This window comes from Neovison vison, chromosome 4 (genome assembly GCF_020171115.1).
Source record: "Neovison vison isolate M4711 chromosome 4, ASM_NN_V1, whole genome shotgun sequence".
NCBI lineage: Eukaryota > Metazoa > Chordata > Mammalia > Carnivora > Mustelidae > Neogale > Neogale vison.
In genome coordinates, this window is record NC_058094.1 from 198,758,768 (window position 1) to 198,774,608 (window position 15,841).

Below are 15,841 nucleotides of genomic sequence, written 5' to 3' on the forward strand. Positions count from 1 at the left end.
GATGGACCAGTAGACCATTGTAACAAGGACTCTGGGATTTTGGGGTGGGAGTACTTAACCTGGCAGGTAAGAGGCAAGAAATCAGAGGGCAGGTAAGTGTTCCTGGAAGTTGATGAGCTGTCCAGATTAATCAAGGAGGTAGAAAGAAGAGCACTCCAGGGATGGGGAGCATTGAGAGAGAAATGTGAATGGATGTGACACATTTAAGGAACAAAAAAAAAGTGTTTTATGGTGGCCCACAGTGTGTGGGTAGGGAAGTAGCTAAGAATGAGGCTGGCATAGTGGACTGAGACTGTCACGAGGGTCTGTGTTTGCCGTGCTAAGGATTTTGTATTCTGAATTTGATGAGAAGCCAATTTTTTTTTCCTAGATATGTGTGTGTGTGTGTGTGTGTGTGTGTGTATGTATATGTGTATATGTTTATGTGTGTGTGGGTGTGGGTGGGTGGGTTTTTTTGAGAGAGAGAGAAAGTACGAGCAAGCACGAGTGCAGGAAGGGGCTGAGGGAAAGAGTCTTAAGCAGACTCCACACCCATCATGGAGCTTGACGAGGGGCTCAGTCTCAGGACCTTGAGATCATGACCTGAGCTGAAAACAAGAGTTGCATGCCTAACCGACTGGACTACCCAGGCACCCAGCCAATATATTTTTTAATAGAAGTATAAATGACATATAATATCTTATTAGTCTCAGGTGTATATTATAGTGATTCAATAATTTTATACTGAATGAAATGATTCTCATGCTAAGTCGTTACCCTCTGTCATCGTATGAAGTTATTACTATATTATTGACTGTAGTGCCTATGCTGTACATTACATCCCCATGACTGACTTATTTTATAACTGGAAGTTTGTACCTCTTAATACCCTCACCTTTTTCTCCCACCCCCCAACCCTTCCCCACTCTGAAAGCCAACAGTTTGTTTCGTACAAGTCTATTTCTGTTTTGTTTTGTTTATTCATTTTATTTTTTAGATTCCACATATAAATGAAATGAAAGGGTATTTGTCTTTCTCTGACTTATTTATTTCACTTAGCATAATATTCTTTTAAGTCCATCTATGTTGTTAGAAGTAGAGTTGCTGGATCATATGGTAGTCCTAGTTTTAGGGTTTTTCCATACCATTTTCTGTATTGGCCACACCAATATGCATTCCCACCAACAGTATATAAGGGTTCCCTTTTTCCCCATCTTCACCAAAACATGTTGTTTCTTTGTCTTTTTGATAATAGCCAGTCTGACAGGTGGGAGGTGATATCTCATGGTGGTTTTGATTTACATTGCCCTTATGACAAGTGATGCTGAGCATCTTTTCATGTGCCTGCTGGCTGTCTGTGTATCTTCTTTGGAAAATTTCTACTCACATTCTCTGCACGTTTTTAAAGTGGGCTACTTATTTTTTCTATATTAAAAGTCAGTATTTTTTTTTGCATTTCCTTATCTACTTTATTATTTTTAAAATTTTAATTCCAGTTTGGTTCACATACAAAGTTATATTAGTTTCAGGTGTACAATATAGTGATTTAGTAATTCCGTACATCAGTCAGTGTTCATGATGTTGAGTGTACTCTTGATCCCCTTCACCTATTTCCCCCACCCATCACCCGCCTCCCCTCTGGTAATCATCAGTTTGTCCTCTGTAGCTAAGAGTCTATTTTTGGTTTGTCTCTTTTTCTCTTGGTTCATTTGTTTTGTTTCTTAAATTCCACATATGAGTGAAATCATATGGTGTGATGTGAAATCATATGATATGAAATCATATGATATGGTATGACTGACTTATTTGACTTAGTATTATACTTTCTGGATCCATCCATGTTGTTAAAAATGGCAAGATTTCTTTTTTTTTTTTTTTTACAGAGAAGTCAATATTCTTAAAAATAGTTTTTCCTCCCCAATTTATAGAATATACATATACATTCCTTTCAAAAATTTCAGAACATATGGAAAATATGAAGAAATAGAAATCATCTTTAAGCTCACTAACCATAAATAACCAATGTTAAAAGTTTGCCATAGTTCTAACCAAGTATGATAAATAATACTTGGTTATCATAACTTAATAATACTTGGATCATAACTTAAATAAAAGTTATGATCTTATTACAAAATAGAGTTTGTATCCTGTTTTTTCTTTTGTAATGTTGTGTGCCAGCATTTCCTATCTTGTTAAAAATTACTTGAGAATTTAACTATTAATGTTGACTTATAGTAACCCAAAAGATGACTGTGTCTTTTTACTTGAATGCCTCATAATGGCTTAAATTTTAAGTTGCTTGCATTTTTCACTATCTTTTTTTTTTTAAATTTTATTTATTTATTTGACAGACAGAGATCACAAGTAGGCAGAGAGGCAGGCAGAGAGTGAGGAAGGGAAGCAGGCTCCCTGCTGAGCAGAAAGCCTGATGTGGGGCTCGATCCCAGGACCCTGGGATCATGACCTGAGCCAAAGGCAGAGGCTTTAACCCACTGAGCCACCCAGGTGCCCCTGCACTATCTTTTTAAAAGACTTATTTATTCATTTGAGAGTGAGCACAAGCAGTGGGGGAGGGGCAGAAAGAGAGGGAGTGAGAATTTTAAGTAGACTGCAGGCTGAGGGGGAAGCTTGAAAGTGAGCTTGATCCCATGACCCCAAGATCACAACCTTAGTGGAAATCAAGACTTGGCTGCTTTAACTAACTGAGCTACCCAGGCACCCTGCATTTTTCACTCTTATAAATAATGTTGTGATAAACAGCCTTGTTTGTAAATTTGTTTTCACATCTGCCCATTTCCTTGGGGCCTTGTCAGTGGTGCCTCTTAAGCAGGAGTGTGATGGACTCAGGTATGTATATCTGAAAAGCTCTTCCGACAGTGGTGTGAAGGGTAGATTGGAAAGAGGCAAGCAGAGAAAAGATGCTCTTTGAGCAATTTAGGCCAAATATAATGGTATAAACTAAGTTACTGGCAGCAAGTTCAGAGAAAAGAAGACATGGTAAGATTCTAAGGTGTTTGCTTGTTTGTTGTTTGTTTGTATAACAGAGCTCTCTGGGAACTTGCTGAAAGCTATTAGCATTTTATACCTATTAGTTCAGGGGTTTAGGGACCTCTACGGTGGCTTTAGTTAGTAGGGCAACGAGGGTAACAGTGATCAATGGCTCTCTTTCCCAAGAGCCATCATTACAAAAGTGGTGAGACTGAGACCCTGGACACAAGAGCAGTCCTGGATATCAGGGTACTTAAGAGAAGAGTACTGGACATAACCAGGGAGGCTACTTACTCCTAAGTAGGAGATGGGGAATCTAGAGAAGGAGTGAGGAAGTAAGTATAGAGAAATCCAGAAGAGAATGGTGTTGAGGAAGCCAAAAGAGGCATGAGTTTCAGAGAAGATGTCATCAAACTGTCAAATGTGGCAGAGGTCAGCAAGGAAAGGACTGGAGGGTATCCATAGGAGCAATTTAAGTCACCTGTAAATGTGGGTTGAGCAGATTCTGAGGAGCTGTGGTATGGAAACCAGATTGCAACTATGCGGTGAGAAAAGAAGGGAGCCAAGGGAGGCGAGTGCGCATGGCTTGTTTCAAAGAGAGCTTGTTGGGAGGGGCTGGGGAGGACAAGGTGATAGAGCTGGAGTGAGATGGGGCAGCAGGAGTTCGCTTTTCCTTGTTTATATTGAAACAAGGAAAGCTAGATTTCTCAATTATCATATGACTTTGATTAGTTCTCTGACATTTGCTATTTGCCATGTTTAAAATCTTTTGATTTTTTGGATTCTGTATTCTCTCTCCAAGCTTCCAATGAAAGCACTCCTGCCCACACGGCTCGCATCCTGCTTCAAGGTCTGCTGCAATAGGCCGAGACTCCCGTGTGTGTTCACATAGCCTCAGTGGGTCTTAGTTGGACTCCCCTTTCAGTTATTAAGCTTCAGCATGCTACTATTTGGAATTACAGCTTCAAAATTTCAGAATATGACTGATATCCTTGAAGTTTGACCTTAACCTGAAAAATTGGTTAAAAATGGTAAATGTTTTAAGGCTACAGTTTAGAGAATGTCTTTATTGTGTTGCCAAATGCTGATGACAGGGAGCTTTAATTCTAACAAGCTCTAATTAGAAAGGGGGGGGGAAATCAAAGGGTGATGTCAACCAGAATCAAACTGAACCAGAACAAGAAATACTTTTATTGGTTACAGAACATCAACAATGTGTGGTATAATCTTATTCACTTCCTTTACTAGCAATGAAAATACTGTGGGCTGTCCTAGGGGGTTCAGTCTTATTGAACACATAATCATTTTGGTAGGTGTTTTTCGCTGGTAATATGTTGCTCTTTGGAGCTGCAGAAAATTATTTATTTTGACATATGCTAAATGATTGTTGGCTTTAAAAAACAAGACAATGTGGCAAATGTTTCCAGTATAAGAAGAAGTGGATAGTCAAGGCATTGACTTGGTTTCTTACTTAACAGTGAGTTAACCTATTTGTGAGTAGTATTTTTCTCAGCACAATTGCTTTAAATATGGTGACATCCAAAAAGAGTTACCACTTTTTAAGAGGGCGTTGTGTTACAATAGGAAACAGTTATCCATATAAAAGCACTTTTTAAGAGGACTTTGTGTTACAATAAGAAACAGTTATCCATATAAAAGATTAAATAAAGGACATATACATGTACATATACATCAGTGCATATATGCACATGCATATATACCATATATCTATGATTTTGCTGTATAAAGAACCTGGTTATCTTTCTGTAAGATAGATTTTACTTTGAAATTCTTGGTCCTTTCTTCTTCGCTTTCCAGTGAAGTTCAGTATCATGTCTTTTTTTTTTTTTTTTAAAGATACTTATTTATTTATTAGAGAGAGAGAGAGCAAGCACACACATACATGAGCGGCAGGAGGGTCAGGGGGCGAAGCAGGCTTCCCACTGAGCAGGGAGCTCGATGCAGGTCTGGATCCCAGAATCCTGGGATCATGACCTGAGCTGAAAGTAGACGATCAACAGACTGAGCCACACAGGTGCCCCATATTGTATCTTTTAACTCCCTTTGGGCCCCTCCTGCTCCCCTTCTTGTCTAGAACCTTTAGACTGTTCCTTTAATCATTCTTTCCTCATTCTAGCCAACTCTCCTTGCTTCTTGACTCCCTTCTGAATCTAATTCAGTCTGCCTAGGTTCAGCCTCATCATCTGACATGTTTGCTGCTGTCCCTGGGCTGGTGAGCACTGCTAACTAAAACTTGACAGGCATGCCAGCTGTAGCCTCTGTGAAGTCATGGCTCCAAATTTGCTAAGTCCTCACAATGGCCTTTGCAATCCTAGATTGTTTCCCAAGCAGTTCTCCTTTTTATGTCTATTCTGTATTTTCACCCCATCTTCAAAATTCCTCCCTGTCACCTATTCCCTCAGTTTCAGAAAATGATCTTGATTCCTGTCTTTTTGAGGCCATCACTCAGGAACTCTCGAACATCCTTCCTTTCTACTGGTCTCTATCACTACCTGCTCATTTTCTCAACCCTTATCACTTCTGGTTATTTTCTTGCCTTTTCTCCATGACTTTGTCACCAGGTTGCTCAAAAGAATAGTGCCTGCTTGCCTCCATTTCTGGTCTCTGGCTTTCATCAAACCGCTCTTAACCAAGTTAAACTGTCAACGCCTATAAGATAGTGTTCAACTTCTACCTAATTTGCCCCTACATATTTAACATTACTGAGTGCTACATCTAAGCATCTTCCTCAGTTTTGTTTTGTTTTTTAAGATCTTATTTATTTGACAGAGAGAGATCACAAGTAGGTAGAGAGGCAGGCAGAGAGAGAGAGAGAGGGAAGCAGGCTCCCCAATGAGCAGAAAGCCCCATGGGGGGCTCGATCCCAGGACCGTGAGATCATGACCTGAGCCAAAGGCAGAGGCTTAACCCACTGAGCCACCCAGGCACCCCTCTTCCTCAGGTTTTATGAAATCCCCTCTCTTTGGATATTCTTCCACATTGGGTTCTCACAAATTCAAAGTTGCCATTTGTCCAAAATAGCAGGAAAAGATTTGAGCATTTAATTCTTTACAAAATAATAATTGGTATGAATGCTTATAATTCAGTATTTACCTATATTGCTAAAATTGTATTATACTTTTTTATCATATAAATCTATTATAATGCAGTACTTGTTATACTTTTAGAAAGTAAGAAATATATTAATTATCCTTTATTTCTTCTTTCCTAGTTAATGAAGGAGTTCCCCTTACTGAGCATGTTCAACATCCATGAAAACCTTTTAGAAGCTCTTCTAGAACTACAAGCATATGCTGATGTTCAGGCAGTCTTAGCAAAGTATGATGGTAAGTTCTTGGGTATTTTTATCTACTTGAGTATTTTTCTCTTGATGTATTTCAGCAGATCAGATCAGAAGATCAGTAGATCAGAAAGATCATTTCAAATAGTATAGGACTTTAATAACTACCCACTTACAGAATTTTTACCTACAGTTTTAGGATGGTATTTTATAAAATCATAGGGTTTTGTGGTTGGTCAGTGGGGGCCAGAGATGTCCCATGGCCTATGCCCCATGCCTCTCCTTCCCTCCCAGTGGGTTCCCCTTCTACTCTTCCTGTCAGCAAGAGTTAGGCATGCTCTGCTTTATTGCCTCCATGGTCAGAAGTCATTCAGAAACTCTGCAGGCAGCACTATCCTGTGGGGACCGCCCGGGCTGTTAGAGCTCAGGCTGTGACTCCACAGTGGACGGCTGTGACCGTTACTAGCTGGTCATGTTGATCCTTGAAGCAATATAGAATAGCTAGTAGCCCTTACTACAGCCCTTGTGCCAGACAGTTCAGTAAATATTTAAAGATAAAAGAATGTGCCCTTCATCCCAGGTCTTCTCCTCATTAGCAGAATACCTTCCATTTCTGCACCTGAAGGGCTTTGAAGTCCCTTTGCCATTCAGGTTACTTACCCATGAGTTTATTTCATTTTGCCTCCTCTTAATAAACCAGAAAAATAAACTGATGCATCTTAGAGATTTCAAAACTCTTGTGTGGTATTGCCTTTGTCTGTGAATTGATTATTTGATTAATTGCCAAAGAGTTATCCCCAGAATTCCCTGCTGTGACCTAGCTCCTGGAATCTCTGCAGAATATTATATTATCCTGCCTTATTTCATTTGTTTGCTTCTAAAATGGGAGCGATTACTTTTATTACGTGCTCATTTTTTGCTTTGTAAAGTATTCCTTCTTTAGTAAGCATCTTCAGTACATTTACAGAACTGTTCAGGTCAAAATTTCCAGGAATTCCTCAAACTAATAGAATGAACTATTTTATTTTATTTTAAAGATTTTATTTATTTATTTGACAGAGAAAGATCACAAGGTAGGCAGAGAGGCAGGCTGAGGGGGAGAGAGAGAGAGAGAGAGAGAGAGAGAGAGAGAGAAGGCTCCCTGCTGAGCAAAGAGCCAGATGTGGGGCTCCATCCCAGGACCTTGAGATCTTGACCTGAGCCGAAGGCAGCAGCTTAACCCACTGAGCCACCCAGGTGCCCCTGAACTATTTTATTTTAATGAACAGTTCTTCATAAGGAATCTCTGAAGCAGGTTGGAGTTGTTCTCCAACTATAGTTGGAGAAGCTGAAGCATTGGGAGACTTGGTTTGGTTTTGTTTTATTGTTAATTCTTGCTCAAATCGGTGGAAACTACAAGCCCTCAGCCATGATGCCATTACTTGGCCTGTGCAAACATAAGCACCCTGTGTAACAAGATATATGCTACCGAGTATGGAACTGATTTTAGAAAGAGAGAAAAGTATTTGTGGCGTACTTTGTAGTAAACAAAATGAAGGCTGTTTGGCCTTCATGTCCGCTCACTTTTGTTCTCTGTTTATTTGTTGGAATCTCGTTATTTGGCTGACCTTGGGACTCTAAGCCCTAGACTACCTTCTAAGCAAAATGCTCATACACTGAGGGTCTTGTGGTGCAAAAGGAACCGAGTCCCACGCAGCTGGGTCCAGGCACACTTTTTCCGCATGCTACCTTCTAGCTGTCAATGCCGTTGCAAGGTTCTGGTGATCTCATCCCTAGTGCCACCCTAGTACACCAACGCTGAAGAGAAAAGTTCTAACTGGTAGAGCCTTTGGTGTCTCAAATCTCCCAAGGCTCCTTTCACAACAATCTCAGTTCATTACAGAAATCATCAGCTTTGTGTTATAAGACTGACTATAAAATAGAGAAATGAACTCATTTGGAGTTTTTTTTTTTGTCATCTCTGTCTATCCCATTGCATAGCCCCGGCTCCACAACAACCAAATGCTGATTTATTAGATTCTGATAACATATGTTCACATTATTTGTTACAACAGCCCGTCCCACCCTCCACTAAAACTTGGCTCACACTTTACAAAATTCCTTTGTTGCGAATAGACAAACTCACCATACCAGGGCCCTTGTGTTGAGCTTTGTTTATGTTGTGTACCTGGCAACAGAGATGATGTTCTTATTCATTATTCATGGAAAAAGAGCCTCATTAGTGGCAGGACACATACTGTTGCTGAGATGCCGTGGTAGGAGTTTTGAGTTCAGCAGTTGTCAATAGACTGTAGATGACCTAACCCGGACTGAATTCTGGAGGGTGTTTTGGTGAGGACTTGGCTCAGACCTGTGTCATTTACAGTAGAATATAGCAAAGTGGCTGCTGAAGTTACTGTTCTTGTAGAATGATCTGCAACCATATAAGACTATTAAAAAATAATGCCTCTTCTTTCTCACCCCATACCATGAAATGGGCTCTTTCAAGTTCAGCCCTGCTGCTTCTCCTGGAGACCCAAAGGATCTTGACTGAGTTGTTGCCTCATTTTTCTGGCCCTGTGCAAGAAAGTGTGAGTGCTTTAGAGGGTTTGGAGTACAGATAGCAATTAGGGGCTCCCTGTTCCTTGCCCTACTTCAGATATCATCAGTCTAGTGCATGAGATGTTGGAGACAGCACTTTGAATCCCAGCCTCCCCATCCCTCTTCTTAAAGCCACACCCAGAGCAACACGATTATATTTTATCTTTGCAAATTGGAATGCTCTGGTTGGGCAGCTATTTCTTGGAGGGTTTATGGGCACAGCGGTCCTTCTTTATTACTTTTGCTAGGTGGCCAAATTTCTTAAAATAGTATGTTGGGAAGTGACACAATGGGATTTGTGCTGCTTTCTGACCTGTGCCAAAAGGATTTAGAAATATGACAAGGCACAGGGGGGAAACCAACGTGTTCAAAGGAAGGAAGAAAGTAACATGTATCCCTTTGCCTCATTCTTTTTGTTCTATACCTTTTAAAAAAATTTTTTTTAGCTTTGAGTTTTAAAAGTGATGTTCACAAACTCCTTTTACAGTGAAGCACCTGGATCCCTAGTAGGATTACCAGTGAATTGGTCATACCTCCTTATAATTTGTAGTCTAATTTTGATTTTGCCCTTGAGATAACTTCTTTTTATATTACTCCAGCCATTAGTTTGAAGTGCTGTCTTCCTATCCTCAGGACTTTTCATATTCCTTTTTTAATTTGCTAGCCCACATTATGGGTGGGCAGTTTTTATCTGGGTGGTTGGTCCTGCTTTTGGAGACCTTCACACAAGGACTAAAATACAACAGCAACAGCTAGCATTTATTGAGTTCTTATATTGTGTCATGATCAGACATGATTCTAAGCTCTACACCGATGAACTCACTTATTCTTACCAGAGGCATATGAGGCAGATACTATTACTAGCCCCATTTAATAGCTGTGGTAACTGGTACAGAGATAAGCCCAGGATGTTAAAGTAAAGCCATGGAGGTGTTACACTGTGTGAGAAAAGAGAGAAACTGAGGTCTGTCTTTGTTCAATAAGATGTGAATTCCATGAGGAAAGGAAAGCCAGAATCGAAACTGAGGTGGTCTAACTCCTGGCCAGTGGTCTTAAGCCATCGTGCTTCCACTGTCTCTGCTTTTGGCAGTATTTTTATTATTATTATTTTTTTTTTTACTGTTTTTATTAACACTATTCTTCTTGTTGTTGTTATTATTAGCTACAGTTTATTGAGAACCTACCATGTGCCAAGCCTGTTATATGCATTACCTGTAACCCTTCGGTAACCTTGCAAGGAGGTGGTTATTCCATTTTAGCAGATGCAGAAACTGAGGCTTGTGAGTTTAAGTAACTTTCAAGACCACATTCCATGAAAACTGCAGAACTGGGATTCAAATCCAGGTCTCCCTGGCTCTAAAAGCCCATGTGTTTTCCATCAGTGTAAACCTTGCTAAATGACTCGCTCTGCCTCTCTCGCTCCTTTTGGAAAAGCATGAGTTAGGTGAGCTGGAGTTGTGGTGCAGAATTTCAGTGATGCCAAATTGTCTTTTAAGATTCCTTTTTAATCATTCCTTAAGAACCTGGTATGTCTCTATTTGCTTATCTTTCTGAAACTCTATTCAAAATATGGCTTTCTATTTTCAATCACCTTGTGCCTGATTTCTTTGTCACAAAGGAGATTTGATGTAATCATGTTGATTTGAGATTGATCATCTTTTTTTTTTTTAAGTCATACATAAGCTATAAACACAGAAATGTTTTAAAGATCATTAAGTCATCAGAACCTTCTTTTAGAACCATGGAGAAAGTTGTTACAAGCTTTGGGTTGCCTTTCAAAGGAGCTTATAGGCCACCTAGGTTGAAAACTGAAGTCTCATAGATTAGGGTGGAAGTGTGGAAAAGAACTCATGCATTTATTATTCATTATCATTTGTGCATTTCAACTTCAGAAGAATGTCATAGAGAAAGTGAATGCGAGTGTGCTTGCTGTAAGATACCTTTGGGAGCGTCTCGTTTTATCCGTCTCTAGGTTGCGATCTCTGAGGATACCAGAGGCTGAAACCATGGTGGTGAAGACCACGAGCCTGGGTGCTGGCCTGCTGAGATCAAGTGCCAGTTCTGCCTTTTCACCAGCCAAGTGAACTTCAGCACATTACTTAACATTCTAAGCCTCGGTTTCTTTCTCTGAAAGTGGAATCAAGGCTTAGAAAGGCTAAGTAACTTGCTCAAGATCACACAGCTGGGAATTTGTCACGAGGATTAAAGTATTTAATCCATGTTAAATGTGTAGAACAGCTTGGGGTACACAATAAGCATTCCGTAACTCTCAGCCATTGTAAAGAACAAAGATCTCTCCTGAACTTCACCACTGTTCTCAATCCATTTTCTTCAAAAGGAAAACCATATATAAAATGTCAGCTAAAATGAGAGAATAAGAATCTTGTCTCGTGCTCCACCCCCAAAAGGCAGTGTTATGAGCTGTTATTAAAATTGCTTATGGATCTAATAGGACATGTAGATAGGTAGATATTTGATAAGAATGGAAATGTTTAGTTTAATCTACAAATAATTCTTAAACTTTTGGAAAGCTGAAAAAAAAAATGCCAGGGATTTTCATTCGTGATCAAAAGACAAATTGTTTCAGTCTTGGGGCAATTTGCACCAATGGAAATGCAAATCCAAGCTCTTTTGGATATTTACTCCATTAGGTCATTTAGTGATTGCCCCTAATTTGGGACAGAAGTTTCCCTGTGAGGGACAAGTTGGTCTTTTATATAGTCATGAATGTTATATAAATGCAGCAACTGTATCAAGACTGTTTTTTTTTTTTTGTTTGTTTTACGGTGCCATCAAGCCCATCCTGAATTAGCATTGTCATCTGCCATCTGGTAGTGTGTACACAGGGTATACTTTCAAGAACAGGATATGTTTCTAACACTAGGGGAAATACTTTCATCTCAGTAGATTGAAAACAGAGGTTCTAAAGAAAGCATTAGGGAATTACTCTATGTGGAGACTATTCAGAGAATAAGCTTTTTGCTGATACTGTTTTGCAGAGTCAGCATGTAGTTTCAAGTAAAAATTTCGTAAACTGTGTTCATTGCCCAAGGCCTTATAAGCTAACACAAGCTACTCAACTGTTCATCACAGTTCCCTTCAAGGGGTCACTGGATACTCTGTCTTTTTGTTAGGCTATTTTTCATTTATGTTTAAGGAATGGGCACGAATAAGAGGGATTTGCGATGCCAGGAAGACCAGTGAGTAAAATCTGTTTTCAGGCCATCAACGTCAGGCTTTGAGCGTCACACAGTCCAGACCTCCAAAACAGTGCTTTTCTGTCAAGTGTATAGTTGTGAGTTTTGATGCTGCAGGTACAACAGCTTCTGAGAGAAGTCTCCTACAAAATTAGGCTCCATTCAAAAAATATTTGAAATGCAGTCAGTCGGGACGCCTGGGTGGCTCAGTTGGTTAAGCAGCTGCCTTCAGCTCAGGTCATGATCCCAGCATCCTGGGATCGAGTCCCACATCGGGCTCCTTGCTTGCCAGGGAGCCTGCTTCTCCCTCTGCCTGCCTCTCTGTCTGCCTGTGCTCACTCTCGCTCCTCTCTCTCTGACAAATAAATAAATAAAATCTTAAAAAAAAAAAAAAAAGAAAGAAAGAAATGCAGTCAGTCCCTAGGGACGGACTGTAAGCCTAGTCTAGCTCCCTTCCTGGAGCTGGTTCTTATGGAAAAGATAAGGATACCAAGGCAAATGTCGAAGAGCATCCTTCTATAAAAGATGGGCAAATGAATCACATCACTGCTTCAAAGAAAATGATTGTCAGCACTGATCCCATGAGCTATGGCTTTAGGCTGGTAAGCAGGAGTCACTGAGAAATGATGGTCCTTTATAGCTTTCCACTGGGTGCTCTGCTGACTTAGAAACCAAGAGGTAGGTAGATCTGTCAAGTAAACTAGGCCTATGAAGTTAGCAGTTGACTGACTGTCATATACATGCAGGAGTTCTAGTAATAGATATTTCAGTTTTCTGTATGCATGAGAAACTTCTATTGTCTCTGATGATGGAAGGCATCTTATGAATGCATACATTTGTAATTCACATAGTTGGCACATGAACAAACCCTTGAAATCCATATTGGCTTTAGTAATCCTTATTACCTAGTTATAATTTACCAAGGTAAGATCCTTTCCCAGCCAATCATTACCATCACATAAACTGCTGTGTTTGACTCCAGGGCATTAGCCATAGAAGGGCTCTCTGACACAGACCTTCCCGGGTAATCCAATCCAAAAGTTGCAAATAACATCTGGTATTTGGCTTTGTAGCATAAGATTAATTTTTCTGGGTGTAGTTGAGTCTGCGTTGCCTACCCCTCCCCCTGCCCCAAATTACTAAGGTCATGTAGTATTTCCTGATTGAATCATTGAACTCCCAGGTGGCACATCTTTTTGAAGTTTGGTTTATCAGTCCTTTTTATTTCTTCAGTGAAGTTTTTCCCTTTGGTTGAAAGAGGACCTCAGATTGGCTTTTTAAAGGTGGGACAAAGAAACCTTACATTGTCTGGAACCAAAACAAACAAACAAACAAACAAACAATAAGTACAGAATTCTACATTTCTATTGTTTTCTTTGTATCATATCATGTACAGAAGTAAACTGAGAAATTGTATTGAAGAAAGCCACATGGAGGACTGTGTCACATAATGGGACAGTAATAACACATCTCATCCATAAACAGGTTAGGAAGAAGAAACGGGCTACATTTTTGTTTGTTTGGTCCGTCAGTTTATGGCTCCAAAAGTGTCTTTCAAGGCCAAATGTGTTGGATCAATATAAACTTCTAGTATATCAGTGTGTTGCCTGACCAAGAAGAGGTACTTGATACTCTGTAATTTTAACTGATTACAGAGAATAATTAGATGAGTTTCTTTTCAGTATATGTGCTGCTGAAGCGAGCACAGATTAGTTTCTTTTTAAATTAATTCAGGAAGATCAAATCCATATATTGAAAATACGAACGTGGGGCGCCTGGGTGACTCAGTGGGTTAATCCTCTACCTTTGGCTCAGGTCATGATCTAAGTCCTGGGATCGAGCCCTGCATCGGGCTCTCTGGTCAGCAGGGAACCTGCTTCCCCCTCTCTTTCTGCCTGCCTCTCTGCCTACTTGTGATCTCTCTCTCTCTCTCTCTCTCTCTGTCAAATAAATAAATAAATCTAAAAAAAAAAAAGAAAATCTCTAACTTTCCATGCACTCGGATTCAGAAATGAACATAATCTAGTCTGTGTTGCAAAGAAGCTTTACAGTCTGGTAGAGAAAGATGTAAAAAAAAAAAAAAAAAAAAAAACCCAATAACACCAAAAAACAATACAAGAAAACCCAAAAAGTCAAAACCGCCCACAGTAAATTGAGGTGGGATGAATCAGTGCTCTGTGACTCTGTTTGAAACATGCTGAAGCAGTGCAGAGAAAGAAACCCTTTGAGAACAAGCTCTATCTTTTCTTCTCGGACACTCCCGTGCAAGGGTAGACATTCTAAACAGCTGCTGCGAATGAATGACTTTTTAGACAGAGATGCACCATGACATGGTGTCGTCGTTTGTGAAGTGCTTTGGGACTTATCTATGCTGGCTGCTGCCCTTGAAAACACCGTTTTGAAATTACAGATAGGAAATTGACCTTGCTCATGCATAGGAACAGTAATGATCCTTTTAAAATTACATCTTGATTGTTATTATGTAGATGAACAGAAGGAAATTAGGTCAAAAAGATTATCACCGAAAAAAACTATTCTATCTAAAGTTTTGCCCCATGGGTTTTCTGAGACACATCAAATTGACAGTTTTGCTCCAAATTACATAAATTTCCTCCCAAGATTATTACATTGAATTCTAACTTTGCTGTTATGAGCATTTATGACTTTTGAAAACTTAAGAGTCATTCTCCCTGAGATGACCTTTTCCTTCAGTGGCCTCATTCCCATCAAGGGTCCTAGGGAGCCAGAAGAGGTGTGGTTTGCCTTCCTTGTTTTTGGCCCCAAACCGTTCTACTTCCCTTCAACCTTGTCAACTTGTACTCTTGCTTTCTCCCTGCCTCACTTGTAAACTCCACTGCTGTCTCAAACAGACATCTGGATATCCGTATTTAGAGCACCAGTACTGCTTCATCCGTTTTGCTGGAATGCCATAAGCAACGATAAGTACAGTACACATATTGAGAAATAACAAGTTTTTTTTATTTTTTAAAAAGATTTTATTTATTTATTTGACAGAGAGAGAGAGAGATCACAAGTGGCAGAGAGGCAGGCAGGGGCGGGGGGGAAGCAGGCTCCCTGCTGAGCAGAGCCCATTGTGGGTCCCGAACCCAGGACCCTGAGATCATGACCTGAGGGAAGGCAGAGGCTTAACCCACTGAGCCGCCCAGGTTCCCCGAGAAATAACAAGTTTCTGACTCTCTCAGTATATTCATCAATCCTGACACTTTTGGCTTTTAGAAGCTAATTAGATGTCAGTGTTTGCTTATCAAAGGGAGCTAATATCAAGTGATTTGAGATGTCAGTACATTGAGATTTCATTCAGCAAGCACAACCATATTTTAGACACTGTTTTGGTTCAAGAGTACAAAATGACGAAGAAGGAAACACACACCACATAAGTAGGAGAGGGAAGTAAGAAAACAATTGCTGTAAAGACTGTGATACAATTTAACCCAATATAGAAGGTACACTTTACCCAGGGGAAGGTGAGAGAAGCCTTCCTGGTAGAGGGGGCATCTCAGTTGAACCAGACAGTGAAAATACTAGAGGCAGAGCAAATGGAAAGGTTCAGGAACAGGGCTGAGCAGGCGGTATGGAATACTCCATGTATCCTGCCAAGCAGAGGGATGGTGGAGGGCTGCACAAAGGGCGGGAGATGCACTGGGTAAGTTAGGTAGAGACCGCACCTCACAGAGCTTTGGCCCTACCTCCACAGGCCATGGAGAGTCCATGAGGCAATGTCAGCAGGGGTGGGCTCCAGTCTGACCTCAAAGTGGAGAGAGTGGCCCAATAGAGT

General features: G+C 40.2%; 1 protein-coding gene across 8 annotated transcripts in view; it reads left to right on the plus strand.

Moving 5' to 3' along the window:
- The window catches only part of ST7 (suppression of tumorigenicity 7), a 241,948-nt gene that overhangs the window by 175,913 nt on the left and 50,194 nt on the right, over positions 1-15,841 (plus strand). For all 8 annotated transcript variants that reach the window (XM_044246428.1, XM_044246430.1, XM_044246427.1 and 5 more), the window contains one exon: positions 6,200-6,314. In XM_044246428.1, coding sequence (XP_044102363.1) covers positions 6,200-6,314 — 115 coding nt within the window. The remainder of the gene's footprint in view (positions 1-6,199; positions 6,315-15,841) is intronic.